The following is a 21,470-nucleotide window of genomic DNA, read 5'->3' on the forward strand; positions in this document are numbered from 1 at the left end:
AAAATATATGGGGAAAAAGTCAGTTGTGACTTTTGATAACATGAAGGCAAATACATAAATCTCTCTGGAGCTGTGAAATAATTCTGAGTGCTCCAGCTTTGCATTTGGCTAATGCTTAAACTATATTTTAGGTCAGAAAACTTCCTTTGGTATATCCTTCCTTACTGCGGTATATCATTCCTCCACACTGTTGATGTGCCGTCTTAAGGACCACCATTTCCCTAAACCGTGAGGTGATCCCCGCTTGTATGACTTGAAGTACTTTGGAAGTTTCATAGAAGTGTCAGTAAACTCCTGACAGCTGTATGCAGGAGTAATTTATGTTGAATGAGCAGTTTATGCATCAGCAGAGCTAATCAAAACACTTCTGTTAAAAGGCTTTGACTTCAAAATGAATGCTTTCACATAAGAATTGGATCTAAATGGTAAATTTATGGTTTCACATTGAAAACAGAAAATCTTCCCAGTGTTTTTAGATTTTTAAATATAAATTCTAAATTTTATCCAAAAAGCAGAAATATTTGTTTCACCAAAACCAAAAGAACTACTTGAAGTAAATCTCAGACAAAACACATTTTAAAAATCCATATAAAATAATTGGCATTTTTACCAGTTTTTATAATTCATCTTAATTTGAGATTGGGTGTGACTGAGCTCAAAATGCATGTATATATCCAGATAATTAATGTAAGATAAAAGCTTTAATCATATGAATTTCCATTTTATTATTTTATTATTATTAATAAATAATATTATCAATATAACACCAATAATGCTATATTATACTTACATGATTGTAATAATATTATTAATAATAATAAACAATAGTATTAACAAGAATGAGTAAACCCAACACCACGCGCTGCCCTTGCAGCTTGGTACTCTATTTTAATGGCTCTACAGAGCTCCATGTAAATGAGAAAAGAACATAGTCTCTTATTTTTCACAGAAAACAGGACTAAATAATGCTGGGTTTATACTAGCAGCACAAGGCTGCAAATTTCTACCTCTCCTAGCATGAAGTCACACGCTATTGTAAAGTACCATGTTTACCTGAGTCTTTGCATATATAGTTATATACATTTATTAAGTGTTGACTAAAAAAAACTAATCACAAAACTACACCATGCTTATAAAAAGAATGAATGTCTTAAGTGTTATGTGTATTATTGAGACTTAGTTAAACTTCATTGTTTGACAGATGGTCTGACACCCACATTAAGAAACTCATAATTCAATCTCAGAAAAGTAAGGAAGAACATATGTGTTTGTTGGAAAAGAAAAAAAAATTGTATCGATCATTTTTTTGTCAGAGCAAGCACATATGGCAGTTCCATTTTCTATCACTTACCATTTACTTTCTATTTAAAATTCAAATGTCACTAGGCAAGGAAAAAAGTTGGGTATTAAAACATAGGAAAGGTTTAACTAAGAACGATCACTGCAAGAACTTTATACTAATCGTTCATAGAAATTAATGGCCATGCAATTAAATCAAACTTACTCATCCTGTTCTGTCCTTGCTTTTGTTTTCTTTACATGTTCCTCCCATTGGTAGTTACTGGTTTATGATTATTTCCCAACCATCTGTTGTCTTCCCTTAAGCCAAAATAATTTCCCTTTATAATTTCATGAGTAATCATGTGTGCATTATTTTCACACAATTATATGTCTACTTACTAATCCTAACTCCTCATTCTTGTGTAAATACTCACCAAGTAACTGGAACGACTTGACAGTTAAATTTCTAGTGAACAGAAATCCATATGCAAAATTTCAAACTTCCAATTGTTATCTGTTTGTATTGTTGTGAATGTAATGATAATTAAACATTTACTCTAATTCACATCTCCAGACACCAAAAGTCATATGTAGGTTAGATGGATATACATGCTGAATGAAATGGAATGTGTATCATATTAATAAAGGTGGTGAGATGTTGGATATCTTCAGAGACTACACTGGGACCGGGGAAATGTAATATGCAATTCTGAGCTTTTGACACTTGCAAAATAAATGGTTTGGAAATGCATGACAATAGTATTTTAAAATCTTTGAAAGGAATTTGAAGGAGTATCTACATTTTGTAGATATTCCAATAAATAACCTCATAGTAATTTTTGTTAAAAGGAGATATTTGCTGTAATCAAAATTCAGAATATTCAGAATAAATTAAATTAATAGCAAACCAGAGCTCATTGCTAAAACAGTCTCATAAATAAGTCTATGCTGTTTATCTGATATTGTTAATGGGAGAGGAAAGGATCAGAAATCTGGCTGTGATGGTTCTTATGCTGGGTTGAAGAACTGATCTCTCATCGCTGTTTCTAAGGACAAACAGTGCATGGCCAGGGCTTTGTAGATTAGCCAGGTGAAAAGGAGATACAAAGCAACAGTGCTCTTACAACATCCTATAGGATTTCCCATAGTAAATATAGCTGTAATTACTCTGGGCAGACAATCTGTAGCCCCAAAGCTCCTAGGAAGTGAAGGAGAGAGAAGTTTCCTGAATTCGTACAGGCAGAGTCCTTTGGCTTTGTAGTCAGCCTGGCCTGGATAAAATGCAGGAATGCCACATATTGCAAAAGGCTTCCTGAAACGTGGTTTGACTGTAAATGCACAGTAAGTGATCTAAAAAGTGACAGCAAGTTATTCTAAACAAGAGCAAATGTTGACAGCACCATTGGGATAACTAAACCTAACCGCTTTGTGACAACCTGCAAAGAACACACACAAAAATCAGCAGTTTTCAGAAATTGCAATCCTAACTTGAGATATCTGAGAATTTTTTTTCAGTGCAGAAAGACTGTTCACATTTATTAATCATACCATTAAGGTATACCCATTCTGAAGGTATTCAATCAAATAGCTGGTATTTTAATGAAAAATATATCATTATTACCTAAAGTAGCATGCCAGGTACGTTTAGATGACAATATGAAAATGTCTGAAAGATACGCTGCACAAAGTCCCTTCCTTTTGTAATGCTTTTTAAAAATACTCAGATGAATGATATTTTCGAGCAGCATTTGTTCTGATTAGTGGTTTTAATGTCAGTGGTAATGACATAATCCCTTAGTTGTGTATGCAATTACATATCCATCTCTTTTAGCTGGTTATAGGCAATATTCTCATTTTAAGAGCTTACATACAGCAAAGACAGAGGTTGTTATGCAGGACTTTTTGTAGTCCAAAAGGTAAGTGGATAAGAATTTGTTGCGGCTTTCTTTATTCTTTCATTATGAAATAAAATAGCCAGACTCTTACTGTCACCTCCTCTGATTTGGTGCTCAGAGACAATAACAGCTTGGCTTTAAAGCATTTTTCAACTTTTTATATGGATGTCAGTTAAATTTCATTCACTCAGTTCATTTTATTGTAGTTTTCTTTTCCCTGGCTCTTCTGGGACATGCACGTGTTTAAATTATTCATTAGGTTAAATGCTTACCTGCCCTGCATTTAAGCAGAACTTAAGAAGGATTCTCCCCCTCCTTCTGTGCAACTCTGAAATTCTGTTTTTATGTTCAGGTGTTGATATCTGCGCATAAAACTTTGTTGTCCATGTAATGGCCCTAATTCTTCTGCATCACTTCATAAATGGTTTTCTTAAGAATACGTCATCTAAATATGCCATCAAATTTGTTCTGTTAGTTGCAGACTTCTGGGAGAGTAGTATTTTCCATTCAATTTTAGATCTTAATTTTCTTCTTTTTCTTTTCTTTGAAGCTAGTGCACTTTTCAGGATGTTATGATTTTAAAGTTTATTCAATAAAACAGATGTTGTGTAGGCGCTGCTGGTAGGCAGGAGGTGCAGAGTTGGAAGTTCAAGGGTGTGAAATGTGTTTCCATGCTCATAATGTTATTTGTATCAATAGCAAAAAGTTCTAAAGATGAATAAATAGATTCTTTATCCTGGAAAGTGTATGTGATGTAGTGTAAGCCTCTAAAAAAGAAGGATGTCACTTTTGCTGACTAGAGGTATAATAGGAAATTCATTTACTATTTCCGTAAAATATGCAGTTTTCACGATCTCTGTAATGAGCTAAATTCTCAGCTTAAAAAAAATAGTGTTTTCACATCACATAGAACTGACACTACACCAGTGGCAATGTGGCCCGCAGCACTCTCAACTACCTACCTCCTCCGATGGTCATCAGACTTGGATTGGTTTCTCTCGTGTTTACACTTTTTTCTTCCTATCTGAAAAGGCTACTACGTTATCCTTAGCACAAGCGAGATCAGATCCTGGTACGCTCAAATGAGTCTGGTATCCAGACTCTAATAATAGCTTTAGGACAATTATACCTTAATACAGCTCTGTGAAGAAACCTGGAGAGGTTTAAGACATTTCAAACTACCATATGTGCCATATAGTTATTAAATCCATGGAATCAATCAGATTTTTTCCCCAGCATAAAATATATGACTACCTGAATTAGAATTTTATTTCAAACAGATATCATAACAATTAGTATTTTACGCTCTCCTGTTCTTTCTAATATGCCCACTTAATCACAACATTATTTTTCACCCACAACTGAAGTCAGAACTTGGATAACTGTGAAGCACTGCACAAATTCAATATTTCTGAAGATGTTTCAGGCTGTTGGCTTTTCCTCCACTGCTGTATGACAAGCATCTAATACATTGTTTTAATTTATTTGAAAAAATTATTTGCATTTGTGCTGCCATAGCTAGAATGACTTCTAGCAGCCAACCTGGTGAGTTTAACAGCTAGCAAGAGATTCTCTGCACTACACTGCACTTTGCAGTGGAAATACAGATGCTGTTCATGTTCAGATCTGTCCTTATATAATAGGCTTTTGTGTTGCTGCAAAAATCCTTATGCATGGGTGAGGCAAATGGCTTTCTTATACGAATATAGAACATATAGCATCCAGTAGTAAAATTCACATTGATTCCAATGGCACAAACTCAACCCTATCAATGGTCTTATTTGTTGAGCTAGTTAGTATCACAGAGACAAAGAGTACATGCTCGGGCTGCCTTTTTCTACATCTTTTATGTGTATACTAATCAAATATTAAATCAAAAGTAACCTCAAAGTTTTATTCTGCAAAATATTATTCTTACTATTTCTCATCCAGTAACTCTCCACAACCACCTTCCTTACGTGTGCTCTATTACCTTTTACAGGGATATCAGTAGAACACAACAGTATTGATGCAACACTCAAAAATATGTCTTGCAGCAAGTTGAGTTTTCTGTTGGTTTGTCAAAGGCTTTCTTAACCCCCCCACCCCCAGCAGGGATAGCAACTAGACTGCCATTTAGGGAAAAAAAACTTATCAAGCAAAATCATGTTTGTGCTCTTTTAACCTTAAAAAAACCAAACAAACACAAAAACAGAGGGAAAAAAGAGCATTCGTTTACGCTGCTCAGTGTATTGCATCCCTATAGCTGGAGATCCAAAGCTTGCTAGCAAAAAGAAAATAGAATAAAAATAAAGAAAGCAGAAAACATTAGGATGCAGGACACTATCTAGTACTTTGCTTCACTCTGTACTACGTGACAGGAATTGTCAGCAGGCTGATCAGGCTCACAGTGGAAAAGTACTGTCTGCTTCAGGCAACGAAAGCAGGATTTCCCAGCCCCGTGGGGCTCACAAGGTTGTCACCTAGAACTTACCTAATGTTTAGGATTTGCTTTGCAACTCATATTCACCACTGTTTTTACGCATGTACATTTGTAGGGGAAGGAAAAGGGACCTATTTTTCTCTTACAGCAAATTCACATCGGTTACAAACTTCAGGCTTTTTCTGTGGGCATTACCAAACATGATCTACCTGTCACAGAAGAAAACTTTCTTAAAATTTAAAAGCCTTAAAATGGCAATATATACTTGTATTGAAAACAGAGATAAAGAAGATGATCTACATCCCTATTTTATATCAGGTGTGTTGACAATACAGAAGTGAAAAAGGTAGGTTTTAGGGTGCACTTGAGTACCTCTTTACACTAGTTTCCTTCAGGGACATCCATAGGCCAATCTTAGGACACTTGAGCCAGATGTGTTGTTGAGATATGCAGGGAAGGATTTAGGTTCCTGCCAGCTTCATAAATTCATCATTCATGTGGATACTGGAAACATTTGAAATTTGTCATTTTATTAAAAAAAAAACCAACCCACAAACAAAAGAAACCACCGAAGCTCTCTATTGTATAAGCCCAATCAGTGCCTATCCCTACGCTTAGGTAGTAGTTATCAACTGAGCCTTAGATCAGCCCATTTCTCTTCCTTAATTACAGCAACTCAAGAAGGACTGTGAATGTTGAATTTTGGGCAACATTACATAATTGTGGTTCAAATTTGTACACATACTGCTTACAAGTATCCATGCAGAAATTGTTAATAGAATAAAGTAGCAAGTACAACAAATACATTTTATGATAATATATATTTTAAATACTTCATTCTTAAACACTGCATATAAAAATTTTTAAAATGTCCAACCTGGCATGTTGTGCTGCACTGCAGACAAAGTGTAGGTGCATTGTGTACGTATCTGCACAAGAGTGGAGGAAGGAAGAGGAGAAAACTTGCCTCCATTTGTCCTCTATTAATCTTTATATTTCTGTGTTAAGCAGTTATGGGATAAAATACAGTAAAATGGCCATGAAACTAGCTATCTGTCTTAAAGGAGCAGAAGATAGGTAATTTTTGTGAAGTGCTCTGAAATTGGAAAATTATGGGAGGCTCAGGTTTACTGATATAATTTAACACATGCAAAGGCTTGTAGGCAAAGAGTATCTCCTACTGAAGTGTTCCTTTACACAGTTTCAGTATTGATACAGTTAGTTATAATGTAAATACACAATTTTTATTTATATTAATAACATGATTAATATTTACTTTCCTGACAAAGCATTCAAAGCCTTAATTGTACGTGCCTATTATATTCCCATTATAATGTGCCTAAAGTAGTCAAGTGATTTCCAACCCTCTGCCTTTAAAGGGTATGATTGTGTCTGCCTCTCTTGTCTTTCCTGAGAGCAGGTGTGCATAGAGCATTGAAATGTAATGTCACGCAATACATACCAACTAACTTAGTATCGGCTCCGGTGCCAGGCGCAGTAGTGGGCAGCTCCACACCGCCCTTGCTTTTCTCCTGAAAGAGCTGACCTGCGCCTCTGTTCTGCAATGTCCGTATTAGACATATCCTTAATATAAAGATCAGGTATACAAACACACAGCGCCTTCTTATTTTTACTATGTACTGTTTAGACTTCTGCTGTGTACTCTTTTAAATATAAAATTCCTATAGGGAATTCTTAGAGACCCTTACAGTGCAGTAAATCCTTTAGTTAATTGAAGTCAGTTAGCAGGCTTTTTTAAGACTAATCACTGCTAGGTACTTGACAAATATACCAGGATACTGTATTCACAAAGCAAAGTTGATACCGTCATTCATTATTTTATTACTTTACATTAGACAAATTGCTCCATTGAAATCAGAGTTCTATCTGTTATGGAAAAAAAAATTCATTTGCATCTCTTTCTGGGAAAGGCAGGATTAATGTCATCAAACACTTAGAAACTCTTCTACTCAGAGACTTTAATTCAATGTAAGATAATTTACACAGTAAGAAACAGCTTCTAAAGACTCCGGAACAGAAGTGGCCGGAACATTTTACCCATTAGCAAATGCCTACTTCTGCAACTTGCCTCTTGAAGGGGAACTAGATACACTAACTTAGACATCTTACATTTGAAACTGCGTGATAACTACTCAAAATCATTGTCTTCGGGCTGTTCTGTTTTTCCTAACATGCTGAGAATGCTATGAGACAGAAAAAAATACACAAATGAAATGCCACAGTTTTACAGGGATGCAAGCATTTATAGGAAGAATAAACTCCTTATGACTAGAGACAAACAGTGTATGTGCATTATATATATACAGCTACCTAACTGAAAAAGAGAAGATGAATAACACTGTAAAAATCCCTTATATTAAAAACAATCATGGTTTTTAGGTGCTCATAAAGCAGTGTGTTTTGGCATAAAATTGAAAAAAAAAACCAACTTGAGTCTATATTGATCCAAGTCCTGTAACTGAAGAAAACTTGGGTTGACATCAGACCAGTATTTGGTAGAGCAGAATTGCCAAAATCATATTTTAAATCACTCCACATTTGTTGTTGCTCATGAGAAGGATGCCATGAAGAGGTCCAGGTTTTCATCTGTGAACAGAAACCTCCAGTTCAGCCCTGATTTTATTTTCTGTTTGCAAAGGAATGTGATAGTTGCTCGTCAGCATCGCAGAGCACTGCATGATTCAGCACGAGTTCTTCCTAAGGGAACGGCTGACAAAGGCTGGATGAATAGAGGTGTTTTCACATACACTGGCAGAAACCTGCAAAAGTCTTGGCTGAACTCGCTAGGGCTGGCAATGGCCATTAATCTCTCACTTACATAAGCACTAAAACTCTATTAATGAGTGCTTTTTTGCACACATACACACAGTAGCACTTCCAAGCACTCTGGCATTGGAATTTGTATTATCTTTGGGGGGGAGGTCAAAAGTATTCCAGCAATCAAAACCTCAGGGTATTTCCCTGCTATTTTACTTCAAATTTTTGTAAGTGTCATGAAAGATTCTTTTTTTTTTTTATTATTATTATTATTATTATTATTATTATTATTATTATTATTATTATTATTATACAACTAAGACATAAGCATGCTGCTGCAGCTCTTTATTGCTACATCTCTCTCACCCCTTAAACTGTAAAGCTCCTTGAATGATATCAGAGCTGTTTCTCAGATGGTACATGGAGACTAAAAATACAGAGTGCTGAGCAGGAGTCCTCTCCCTGTCCTGCTTCTCCATCTCCACATTCCACATACACAGTGTCATGTCAGTGTTCAGGATTTCTCAGTTTGAAGCACCAGTTTCATTGCCCTCTAACAGCAAACTTGAATTCAGTTGTTAATAGTCTTCCTACGGCCAATTTTCAGGAGAGCTGCTCCCTCTGCTGAGTTTTCTGTCGATCGTCACCGGCACCTGATGTCCTTCCTCACCATGCTTGGCCCCAGCCCGGACTGGAATGTGGGTCTCTCTGCTGAAGACCTCTGTACCAAGGACTGCGGCTGGGTTCAGAAAGTTGTTCAGGATTTAATACCCTGGGATGCTGGCACAGACAGTGGCGTTACCTATGAGGTACGTGGACTATTTGTAATATATTCAAAACATAAAGTTTACCTTAAAGCAGTGAAGGAGGAAAGCTATTTGATCCATGGTAATGCCATATATGCCTTTATACTACTCTAGTAAACATTTTGCTTATAATGAATTAAAACTCATTTAGACAGATGCTAGCTGGTTACTGTCGGTCATTGTGTCTGAATTCCCTGAGCATTGTTATTAATGGGGTAATATTACATTCACCTGGGATATTATTATATTCACCTGTTAAATAAATGGAAAACTTCGTTTGCTCAAAACTAAGCATTAAGGTGTCCAAGCCCTTTGATACAAATCTGTGTGCCATCAGCAGCTGCATCAACTTGAGTTTTCTACTGTTTCAACCCAATGCCAACTATTCTGCTTGGCACAGAGAACTTACCTATTCCTTACAGCAGGGGTTAAAACTCTTGACTTCTCCTCACTACAAGACTCTCAAATCATCCATTTTCTCTGTCTCCATCACTCTCTCAGTCTAGGAAGAGATTCACATCATCCTCAGGTAAAGTCCTGGTTTTGACCAAATGAGTTATGTCAAATTACTGAATGGGTTAGGTCTCCATAGGTGACAAGTGTACCTACAGTATGTGTCTATACAGACAGTATAGACACTGAAGTTGGGCAAGACTAGTCACATCCTCAAATACCACATATATTCCACATATTCCATATACCACACTTATTTTCAGATGACAGAAGATGGCTGGTTTTTTTCATTCAGACCTGGTCTCTTTAGAACCTAAGGAATTTCTCCACTTACAATGTAGCTCTGGAGGCATACTGAATAATTTTTTTATTAATGTAATCTAAACACACAACAAGGCATACATCTTATTGTGAACCCAGCTTTAGGGTTGAATCCCAAAGTGTTAGAAAAGTGCTTCCTGAAAAAAAAAAACCAACACCTTACCATTAAGTATGAATGTACCGAGTTCATCTTATATTGGAATTTCCCAATTTAGCATTTTGGAGAAGTTTTAATTTCTGCAGATGAATTATATTATTAATCATAATTATTAGTTTCTTTTTTAACTTTTTTTTTCTTTTTGATTGCAGTCTCCTAACAAGCCTACAGTGCCTCAAGAGAAGATCAGACCACTTACAAGCTTAGATCATCCTCAAAGTCCATTTTATGATCCAGAAGGAGGATCTATCAAGCTGGTAGCCAGAGTTGTCATTGAAAGAATTGCACGCAAGGTATAATATATATAGATAAAATTCTCAAGCAAGCAAAAAAACCCACTTCATAAACCAAAAAACCAATCCTTCCTGTCCCCTCCCTCCAAATCGACACTCCTTAACCTACCCACAACAAAGATAATGGCAGAAAAGATCTAAAACTCTTTCTTAAATTTAAAACTGTCTTAAGGTATTATTTCTTCTACTTCTGGTAATTGCTGCATCTGCTTAATTGGGGATTTTTTTAAAAGTATGCATAGGAATTAGAAGAGGAAAAAGTGCTGCAGATGCAATAGTGCCTCACAGTATACTGTTTTAGCCATTCTCACTGCATATATGTATGAGTTTCCTATATCCAATCTCCACAACAATTTCTTTGCAGGGGGAGCAATGCAATATCGTACCTGATAACATAGATGATATTGTGGCAGACCTAGCCCCAGAGGAAAAAGAAGAAGGTACTTTTTAAATTAGTTTGTGCTGCAATAATTTATATTTTGTTCCATTCTCCACTGTCATTTCTAGATAAAGTACAAAACTGACTTAGGAGCAAAAGTCCCACTCAGTGCCAAAAAGTGATTTAGGTTTTCATCTTTTGCGGTATCTGCTATTAGCCTTCCCTTATACAGCAAAGAAATTGCATGTATACCTGGAAGATGACAATAACAATAAAAGCAATAAGAAGACTTTTGGAATTCAAATAAAAAGATTTTTTTTTTTTTTAATGAAAGTTGGCAGTTGGTCTTCTTTTTTTTTCCTTTGGGTTTAAAACAGAGAAGATAGAGTGCAGGAGGAAAGAATGTATCCTATTAGCATCCAAAGTGATCACCAGTCAAGTAAAGAGAAGCAAATGGAGGACAATCTATTTTTAACATTCACTGCCTTTTCTTACTTTTTAGATGATACCCCTGAGACCTGCATATATTCAAACTGGTCCCCATGGTCAGCCTGCAGCTCTTCTACCTGTGAAAAGGGCAAGAGGATGAGGCAGAGAATGCTTAAAGCTCAGTTAGACCTCAGTGTGCCCTGTCCAGATACCCAAGACTTCCAGCCATGCATGGGTCCAGGCTGCAGTGATGAAGGTAACCAAAAGGAAAGGGTGGAGAAGAACACCTTGTAGCGTTTACTTTTCCTTTAAAGTTCTTAAAGCTGTTGGTTGCTGTATGACTTGGGTTATGGCAAACAGAGGAATAATTGCTGAAGAATACAAATTGAAGCTGTCTCTGCTCAATTCTGCAGTTCATCTGAGTCGGTGCATGAAGTACACAGGAGTATAAAGGAGTAAAGTAAGCAATAGAGGAGAGGATAGAATGTGAGAGGCAGCATAAAAGTGATACTGCACACCAATGGGTAACTACAGATTTATCAGCAAGTATGTTAATATTAGCAATTGAAATGGTTCTCTGTATTTTAGATGGTTCCACTTGCATGATGTCTGACTGGATTACATGGTCCCCCTGTAGTGTTTCCTGTGGGATGGGAACGCGATCTAGAGAGAGATATGTAAAACAATTCCCTGAAGATGGCTCTATGTGCAAAGTGCCTACTGAAGAGACTGAGAAATGTATTGTAAATGAGGAATGCTGTAAGTATTTTATTTAGCTTTTTAAAATCCAGCACTGCCCAAAACATTGTTTTATATGAGCTCTACTAGTGAATGATTTTCTCGGTCCATTTTGAATAGCCCCTAGCAGCTGCCTTGTCACTGAATGGGGAGAGTGGGATGAATGCAGTGCTAGCTGTGGCACGGGGATGAAGAGACGACACAGGATGATCAAGATGACTCCCGCTGATGGATCCATGTGCAAGGCCGAAACTACAGAGGCAGAGAAATGCATGATGCCTGAATGCCGTAAGTGTCCATGAGTTTATCTCCTCTGGTATAGAGGCATCATTTCTGACACGTTGCTCCATCACACAAAGAATATAGCTAAACCAGAAGCAACGTTGCTTTTTCTTGTTCTCCTTAAAATTAGATCCCTTAGGGAATGTGCATTAAATGCCACGTTCACCAACAGAATGAGTATCAGTACAAAACATTCAGTGGTATGCTATTACTCTATTACCCATACAGTGATGTGTATATTAGCAAGCCATACATAAGCAACTCTAATTTATGGAATATGAGGTATATTTAATCATAAGGCTAGAATAAAACAGTGCCCTCTCCTTTTAGCCCATGAACAGTTCAGAAATTGAGGTGCTCCTTTTGTGCAGTCAGCCAGTCTCACCCTTACTGTGACTATTAATATTGTTTTTAATTTCTTAAGAAATGTTAAGATTTTCATCAAAGACAGAAAGAATTAAGTTTAAAAATATTTTTGGTAAACAAAATGTAGAAGTATCACATTTTAGACTATATCAATTTGACTTCCAGTTCTGTCCACAGCAACAATCCAGGTTTTTTTTATAGGAGTTATGATTGAAACATACCTCCTCAAACTGTTTATTCCCTGGAAGCACTGGGACTCTGCAGATATGAATAAGATATAGAAAAAGATAGCAAAGAAAGGGTATTAAAACCAAGCAAACCTTCCAATTTAATATAGTGTTTTCTGAGCTTCTTCAGCAACATCATTCAGCTGGTGATTCATTTTGTCCAAAGTGACAACAAAGTATAATTGGTTGATGACAGATAAAACATAGTACATTTTCCGCCTGTATTATTTTCAAAGTGTATAGCTTCACAATTTATATATAACAAGACTTCATTACCTTTTCATTTTCATATTAGATACTATCCCCTGTCTACTCTCTCCTTGGTCTGAATGGAGTGACTGCAGTGTAACATGTGGGAAGGGAATGCGAACCCGGCAAAGGATGCTGAAATCTGCTGCTGAGCTTGGAGACTGCAATGAGGAGCTGGAACAAGCAGAAAAATGCATGCTGCCCGAATGCCGTAAGTGTGGGAAACTCTCTGGAAAGAGGAGCCTAACTATGTGTGTCACAGTCTATGGGTCAAAACTCTATCACCATTTTATAGCATCACTTCTTAGATAGGAGTGATATCAACTGTGGATTATTTTGTTTTAAATTTTTGTATTACTATTATTATTGTGCACTTTGAGCTATTGAGAGCTGGAATATGTCCATGTCTTAATTTCAGCTTGCCTTACTTAACCCTACGCTGATGACCAATATTGCTTTGGGTATAGGGTTTCTGCATATTTAACACACTACAACCTCAAGCAACAGTTTGTGCACTTCCCAATAGTAAATAAGTCAGAATTATAAAACCTATTTTTTACTCAAATGCAGAATGTGTGCTAGGAAGGAAGGAAGGAAGGAAAGAAGGATTAAAATTGCCTGTGTGACTCTTTTAGCTCACAGAAAGAACACAAAAGAGGCTCACTCCACCTTTGATACATCTCCGAACTGTATCGTAGCCTTTTCACTGATCTACATCCCTTTGCAACCTGGAATATCATATTAGCCAGCAGATGGTGTGGAGACAGCTGCATTGATTTTTTACCTTACTCCACTAAAATCCTCCTCTTCTTGGGTGGTGCAAATTTCTAGTTGCTTTGCAGTCTTTGTGAAGCGTGATAGCCTAAGGCACTGCTGAATGAATAAGATATGATTGCTTTTAGTGTCCTGTTGCCAGCTGGTTTATGAGGCTTTATAACTAATTACATTATTTTTCACAGAAAGTATTGGTTAAAAAGGCTTTTACACTGTAATTTGCTAATTCAGCTTTTTAAACAATGTGAAATATCATTTTGATTATTGTTCACTGGGGCTGTAAATTTTAAGCAGTGCTGAAAGATGAAAACTTTTAAGACTTAATGGTATTAGTGAATCTTGCTTATTGCATAACACTACCAGTAAAGCAAGGCTTAGATCTCAGAGGTATCAGATTCTTTGTAAATATAACTCAATTTTTAACAGCTTTTCATTATAAAACAGACATATGGGTGGGAAAATTGAAGAAGGCACAGGAGAATTAGTTATTCGCTTTGTAATTTTAGTGATCTGCCAGTACCACTCTTCAAAAAGAAATTGAGGAAAGTGTCAAATAATAATTCTGCTAGAAATGGACTCAGAACATTTTGACATGTAGCCTCACAACATTTGCTGAAAAGACTGGAGGCTTAAGTTGCGTTCATGTATTTAGGATGTAAAAACTCATTAGGCACATCTGTGTTTTTCTTTTTGACCTTATGTTTAGATCTCACGGCTTTCATGTAATATTTCTCATTCTTTGCAGCCATCGACTGTGAACTAACAGAGTGGTCCCAGTGGTCCGAATGTAATACCTCATGTGGAAAGGGCCATATGATCAGGACAAGAATGATTAAAATAGAACCACAGTTTGGAGGAACAGCATGCCCAGAAACTGTCCAACGTACAAAATGTCGAGTAAGGAAATGCCTGAGAGGCCCAGGTATGGAAAAAAGGCGCTGGAAAGAGGCCCGGGAGAAAAGGAGAAGCGAACAAGCAAAAAAAAATATAGATAGTGAGCAATATCCAGGTGAGTGGGAAACCATTTTTTAGTATGCTCATGTCTGTCTGCCTTTTCTGCATAACAGGAGTTTGTGAGCAGCTCCACTTCATGCTGTGAGAACATTTTCAGCATTTTAGTCTAGGGAAAGTTTTAGCAATAAAGTAAAGCATAGCCACTTTCGATGTTTGCCTGTCACCAAAAATCTGTGACCTAAGTTTAGGGCACAGTGGAGAAAGGCTTACATCTGTCCATGTCCCATCACTGAAAATATTTTAGCTTCTTCACTACCAAGTGTGGAATGTGAAAATTTAACAGTTTCTTAATTTTATCTGTCTTTCATAATGTAGACAGTAAATTTCTTTTTTAATATGTTTTTTCAGTTTGACAAATGCACCTTGATTATACTTAACTGGGGTTTCTTAATTCCTGCTGTAATAAACTAGGCAATATGCTATCTTAGATTCAAAACATGTAAGTGTGCACACTTGCATAGTGGTACACATACTGAGATATGGAGGTTAGACTGAAATACTAAAAACTTAATCAAATGACTTATTTTTTCAGTTTGTAGGCTGAAACCATGGACTGCTTGGACAGAATGTTCTACGCTCTGTGGAGGTGGAATTCAGGAACGCTACATGATGGTAAAGAAGAGGTCCAAAAGTACTCAGTTTGCTAGTTGCAAAGACAAAAAGGAGCTAAGAGCATGTAATGTTCATCCTTGTTAACAAAACACAAGGCTTCCAAGTGATGCACTCTGAGCTAAATGGAAAGTCAACCTTGGTTTGGTTTTTAAAACACAAAAAATATAAAGTGTATATTAGTTTTCATTTTTGCAGTGTGGTTTGCTTTTTAGTCTTGCTGGTGCAAGAATATATTTTATAAATATTTCCTCACAGATTTATGCTGAGAGTAAATCTTTGGTACTCCAGCCAGCCCTTAATGCATAAAAATAGTAAGTCATTATGAGTCATTTAACTAAAATACAGACATATCTGTGGACATGGAATAGCCATATAGAAATACTACTTGTAAAGACATGGGATGCATGCATATTAACATAACTAAGTTAAAGTGACACGTTTCATATGTGGGAGGATTTGTCTCTCGATTTGATTTTGAAAATCCAAAGCAGTGCCTACATGATTACACAACTATGCCAAGGAGCAATTTCATTAATGCTGGTTCAATAATATTAAAGGTGCATGTTTATCTTTTTACACTACTGGGTTAAGCTGATAGTTATAATATTTATCCTATATACTTTTCTTCACATGGATGCTGTGGTCCATGCAAATGGTCTTTGTTTCTTTAAAACTTAAAAAGGAAATGATTTGTGGAGCTCAATAGTGATGTCTGCCCACTACATAGTCAAATTCAAAACAGCACACAAAGAAAATGTGTGAATGTCATCATATATTTAGATGCCATATTCTTATATTTGGTCTATCCACTGCCTCTCAAAATTGACACAGAACTAATAGAAATTGGTCCAAACACAGAGAGTTGCAATAGCTGTGTCACGGAAAGACTTCCACATGAGAGACACTAAAAAATTAGATTCGGTTTCGTGAGGCTGTTAATCAATCACAAGTGAAGAGAGAAAGAGGTTTATAACATAATAAAAATGGTAGCGAAAAGGTGAGCCAAGTTCCCATGCATCCCTTATAACAAACAAAGGGAAGGGAGCCTCTGAAATGAAACAATGACAGCCTCTTAAAATACTAAATACAGATTGACACAAGAATATATTTATAGCAGTGTTGTTTATGGTTTTTTACTCAGAGTATAGGAGGATCTAAAAATTACTAAATGTGTGATAATTACTCATTTGTACCCATACTAGCCAGGATAAATATTTTCCCTGACCACCTGAGCGATCAGCAAACTGCCTGAGATTAGAAAATAGCTCCTTACCATTCTAATCGCTTTTATTTTACACCATCTCCTGCAGAGTTTAGCTCTTATCCCTACGTGTAACCAGGTGTAGGACCAGCGAGACCTTGGCCTTCACTTGCTATTGGAATATAATACTGTCCTGTAAGTTTAACACATTAACATTAAAGATGAGAGATGAAGGAGATGGGTTATCTTTTGGTCCAGGAAAGGCAGCATACACCTATGTCTCTACATAAGTAATAACAATGCACTGAAAATAAAGACTGTTGATGCTGACTCTTAAAACAAGCTTGAGAGAAATGAATGGAGAAAAACTTTTTCATAGTCTCTTTAAATCAGCCTTAACTAATTTACTCACTTCCTTAACACTTGGTCACAATCCTGAGAACCTGACACCCAGGTTTTAAGTGTCCGCATTTGACCTGAACCACAACCCGCTGAGGCTGTTCAACTTCACCATCACTACCCTGGGAATCCTCTCATTACCTCCCTGTACCTGAACGGGCTAGACGGGCTAGTCACATTACACTGTAGGGCTTTTCATCATCATTTCTCCACTGAACACTGCAAGGGCTGCTCAGGAATTCCACAGCTGTTGCATCCCACCCCCTCAAGGTATTTTACTGCTTTTTTTTAGATCTGGAATGAAGGGAGGGCCAGGGAAAAAATGGAGACAACCGCAGTGTTAAGCCTCTCCCGCCGCTGCTAAATGAAATGGGTGCAAGCCCATAGTGAACCAAACCAGGAGAAAAATGAATACAACAAGGGTCAATGCTAAAACCAAACATTTTATATTTTGTACAGCTTGGCTCATTTAATAATATTAATTCAGATAGTTTGCTTCCTTGTGCCTGTTGAAAAATTCTGCAGTTTATGTCTCTATAGCACTGTCATTACAGTGTAGCAGCAAGACTATCCCTAAGTAATGTATTTATGACCTTACCTTGCACATTACCCTTTTATGACCAAAAAAAAACCCAACAAAAAAACAGTGGAATGATATAGATGCTAGAGGAGTGACCAGCTAAGCATATTTCAGGTGAAGAAACAGATGGTTGCAGAGAAGGGCTACAGCAATTAATGCCAGGCGCTCAGCCAGGGCAGAGCTACATGTGCAATCAAGACCCACACACCACCTACCTTTGTGAGCCGTTCTTGCTGAGCCTGACAGAGGCTATCCCAGCTGAGGCTAATCATTCAAAAAATAACCTTTGACTATGTAATGTGTGACAGAGTGGTTTTTGTAGGCTTGGATCTGTGAGAGCTTGGGGCAGAGAAAGCAGAAGAAGAAAGTTTCTTCTGAATGGAAAAAGAATGCTATAAGTCTATGGACTATATTTTATCTCATCAACCCTTACCACTTCTTTAAGCTAATCTTGCAAAACCATGCCTGTTTCTGCAAATAATCAATTAAAAACAATGTTAAGTTATTTTCATTTTCATGTTTGTTCCAGTTCATCAAGCTGTTTTGTCTTTTAATTACTCCCTTTGCCAAAGGCTACATAGTCCAAATACATCATTAGGTATGTAGGAAATACACATCTTTCTGAATGTGCCCACAAAATTGTCCATTAAAACAATCTGGCATTCCTTTCACTGTGGTTCTCACTAATTTGATTCTCCATATACTTTTTTTTTCTCTTAGGAGGCTGTTCAGTGTGATTTCCAGTCATTTCTCTTAGGCTCATTAAAGTTATGAATGTTGGAAAATTCCCCCCCACACACCTTGTTAATACATGCAATGACAACGTAGATTGCACTGGGTCAGAAACGTGATCGTTCCTGCTTAGGTTCAGCTTTTCACACTGTTTTTCTGTTGAAACATTTTACAAGTCGCTTGTCTTTCTTCTAACTTGATACAAAAGAAATATTTAAGCTTGTTACATTTTGTAAAAAAAAAACAAACAAAAAACACAAACAAAAACAAATGAAGAAAAAATAAGAGGTTGATTTTCTATTCAGAAGAAAAAGCTCTGATATACAATATGTAGAAGTATTGCATTGTTACTGTAAACTTTCTAGTAGTGTAATAGCCACTGATTATCAGTCAATAAAAATGAGAACTGTTCTCTCTCTTATCTCCTGAATAATACTGCTGAACTGAAAGCTCCAGTTTTGTAGACCTCAACTATCAGATTTTAGCATTGTGTGTATGGTGTTTTTTTCTAACATACAAACTGTAGAAGCTTTACACATAATAAAAAAGAAAAGTTAGGGGCTTAATAAATGTACAGTAGGACTCTGTGTGCAGCATACAATTTAAACAAAATTTTGTTTGATCGCATTTTTAGATTTCCTTCATTGTTTTTGTTTGCTGTGGAATTATGAAAAAGCTACCGTGAATATTTCTTACCAAAGTCTTGTGTAGATGTTTTGTAGCTGTCTGGCTAACACATTATTATTATTTTGGAATAAAGACATCTTTACTATGAAATTTACACTTGTATGAGATTCTGTTCAACTGTTATGATTATGTACACCAAAAACCCCCACAAACTTATCAATATAAGGAGTCAAGTCACGCTCTTATTTACATTTTACTCCTGTTGAAGCTAATGGGATGTCTGGAGTAAGCTGCATTTTACTAGAGCCAGTCATTCTTTCCACTTGGAAGTTATTTGCATCAAGGTTTTTGTCAAACAGTTTGTTGTTCTTTAGAAATCACAGGGTAACTTAGTGTTGTTACTCAAATTACCCTGTATTACTCTTGTGCTGGTTTTGTTGCTGCTGTTGTTCATTTTTAATAAAAGAGAAACTATTTAAAAGAACACATTTTAAAGCCTGGTGATACATGAATGGGAAAATTGTTAAAAATGAGCTTTCAAAAAGTCTGAGATTTTGTGAAACTGTCAACTGATATTTTGTGCTACTAGAAGATTATTTAGGTACGCTGCGAGTGCAAGTACATCACTGATATTACACAGAAAAGTACAGCAGTTAGAGGGAGCCACTCAGCAAAGTTGCTGCTGTAGAAATGCGACTATAAGTAACATCTTACAGACAGCTGGAAGTGACCAGCATGTTCATGAAAAAACCCTATTCTAAGACTAAAGCGTAACAAGGCTGAGGCGGACCTAGAGGTAGTTGCCTGGAGTTGACAAGCTGGGTGTTGCTTACCAGTAACTGAAGGCAGAGTCTGGTCCAATAAAACTCCATTGGCATTTAGAAAAATGCTCGGTATTTCCAAGCAGCTGCTTCGAGGCAGGTTTGTCAGCGTGTACAACAGCAGCGTGAGGCACCCCAGCAGTGCTGCTCACCTGCAAAGAGCTGCCTACCGACGGAGCATCTCTGCACCAGTGGTGCTGAGCTACTTGGAAAGGGACAGTGCCTACTGCCAAGCGCCTCCCTGCAGGTACTCTGCCATAGCATCATTCAATTTTTGTAGCCACTTTTAGAAGCACAAAGACAGATTAACTCACCTTTCTGTAATCCCTGCTTTAGTTTGTTGGTGAGTAGTGGAATTTCAGCAAAAATTGCTAATCCTTTTGTGTTCAAATAAGACCAACAGCACTGAGCCTGCCTGGCATGAGCAGAGTAGTCACTGCAATGCCAGTAACGGCAGTCTGGCTTAGCAGGACAAGTCAGCTGGGCACCTTCACATCATATATGACTAACGGACAGAGACAGACTTTTCTGAAGGACAATTTACCAAGTGAGCCAACTAACTCTTTCTCCACTGACAATGTGAAGCTAAGTGAGTTTATGGAGCAATATAATGTTCTGGCATACTGACTGGAGAGATGTTTGGAACAGCAATCATGATCTTATGGCCCATAAAGCTGTATCAGAACAGCTTTTCCTCAGAAGGGGTCACAGACCCCCCAATGCTCAAGTCAGCACAGTGAACATATGGCCTCTTTAAGTAATAGCCATCCAAGGGATTGCTTAGGACCTACTTGACAGTATGCCTGCCCTAATTTAGGATGCTCTTCTTTGCATGGCCAACACACCTAAAACATAACCAGCATGGCAGAACGATGATGGGTAGAGCAGGTCCTCAACCATGATTTGTAATATGAGTTACCTTACTCTCCTTCTAGAGGTATCTGCCATTCTGAGGGCCACAGGTACTGTGTTTCTGGGGTGGGGAAAAAACTGGCAAAACCCTGAAATTATGCACAGCTCTTAGCTAAAATCTGAAGCCTATCATTGCAGACTATTTGACAACTATCGTTTCCATTTCTGATATAGTTATTAATGTCACAACATATTGTCACATGGCTATGCTCTTAACTGCAAAGCGAACTATAGCATGTGTGTGTAAATATATATATATATATATATATATATATATATATGGTATACAGTGCATACATTGTCCCACAATTTTTTTCATGGTTTTTTTCCACTTAGGAAGCAGCATACTAACTACTAGGGGGGGAAAAACCTTTACCAGTAAATTGAAGTGTGCTTAAAAATCTCTAGCTACCAAGTTTCAGGCACTTAGCGTTCTTTGCTCCACATGCAAACTCATTTAAGATCTTTATTGCAACGCTTTCAACTTTGGGACGCAGTCACTTCATGCAGTGTTGTGCAAAACAAAGCAATTACAGGCCACCTGAATGATACTGAGTTCTGTCTCCTCTGGTTTCCAAAAGACAGAACAGTTTGTGCCATGACTGATGGGCACATTAACTGCTCAGTAGGCAATGACATTTTTCACATGTGGTCTAGATAGCTTAATGCATCTAAAATGCTAACGCTTGGAGCTCTATATTCTTCTCATATCTTCTTCATAA

General features: G+C 37.0%; 1 protein-coding gene across 1 annotated transcript in view; it reads left to right on the top strand.

Annotated features, from left to right (window-relative positions):
• The window catches only part of SPON1 (spondin 1), a 212,176-nt gene extending 193,011 nt beyond the window's left edge, over positions 1-19,165 (top strand). Inside the window, exons 8-16 of the mRNA XM_076343905.1 lie at positions 8,984-9,185; positions 10,266-10,406; positions 10,771-10,846; positions 11,288-11,470; positions 11,803-11,973; positions 12,073-12,240; positions 13,123-13,287; positions 14,596-14,859; positions 15,397-19,165. Of these exons, the coding sequence (XP_076200020.1) occupies positions 8,984-9,185; positions 10,266-10,406; positions 10,771-10,846; positions 11,288-11,470; positions 11,803-11,973; positions 12,073-12,240; positions 13,123-13,287; positions 14,596-14,859; positions 15,397-15,560 (1,534 nt within the window). The 3' untranslated portion in view covers positions 15,561-19,165. The remainder of the gene's footprint in view (positions 1-8,983; positions 9,186-10,265; positions 10,407-10,770; positions 10,847-11,287; positions 11,471-11,802; positions 11,974-12,072; positions 12,241-13,122; positions 13,288-14,595; positions 14,860-15,396) is intronic.
• The last annotated feature ends 2,305 nt before the right edge of the window (positions 19,166-21,470 follow it).

This window comes from Aptenodytes patagonicus, chromosome 7, assembly GCF_965638725.1.
Source record: "Aptenodytes patagonicus chromosome 7, bAptPat1.pri.cur, whole genome shotgun sequence".
Taxonomy (NCBI): domain Eukaryota; kingdom Metazoa; phylum Chordata; class Aves; order Sphenisciformes; family Spheniscidae; genus Aptenodytes; species Aptenodytes patagonicus.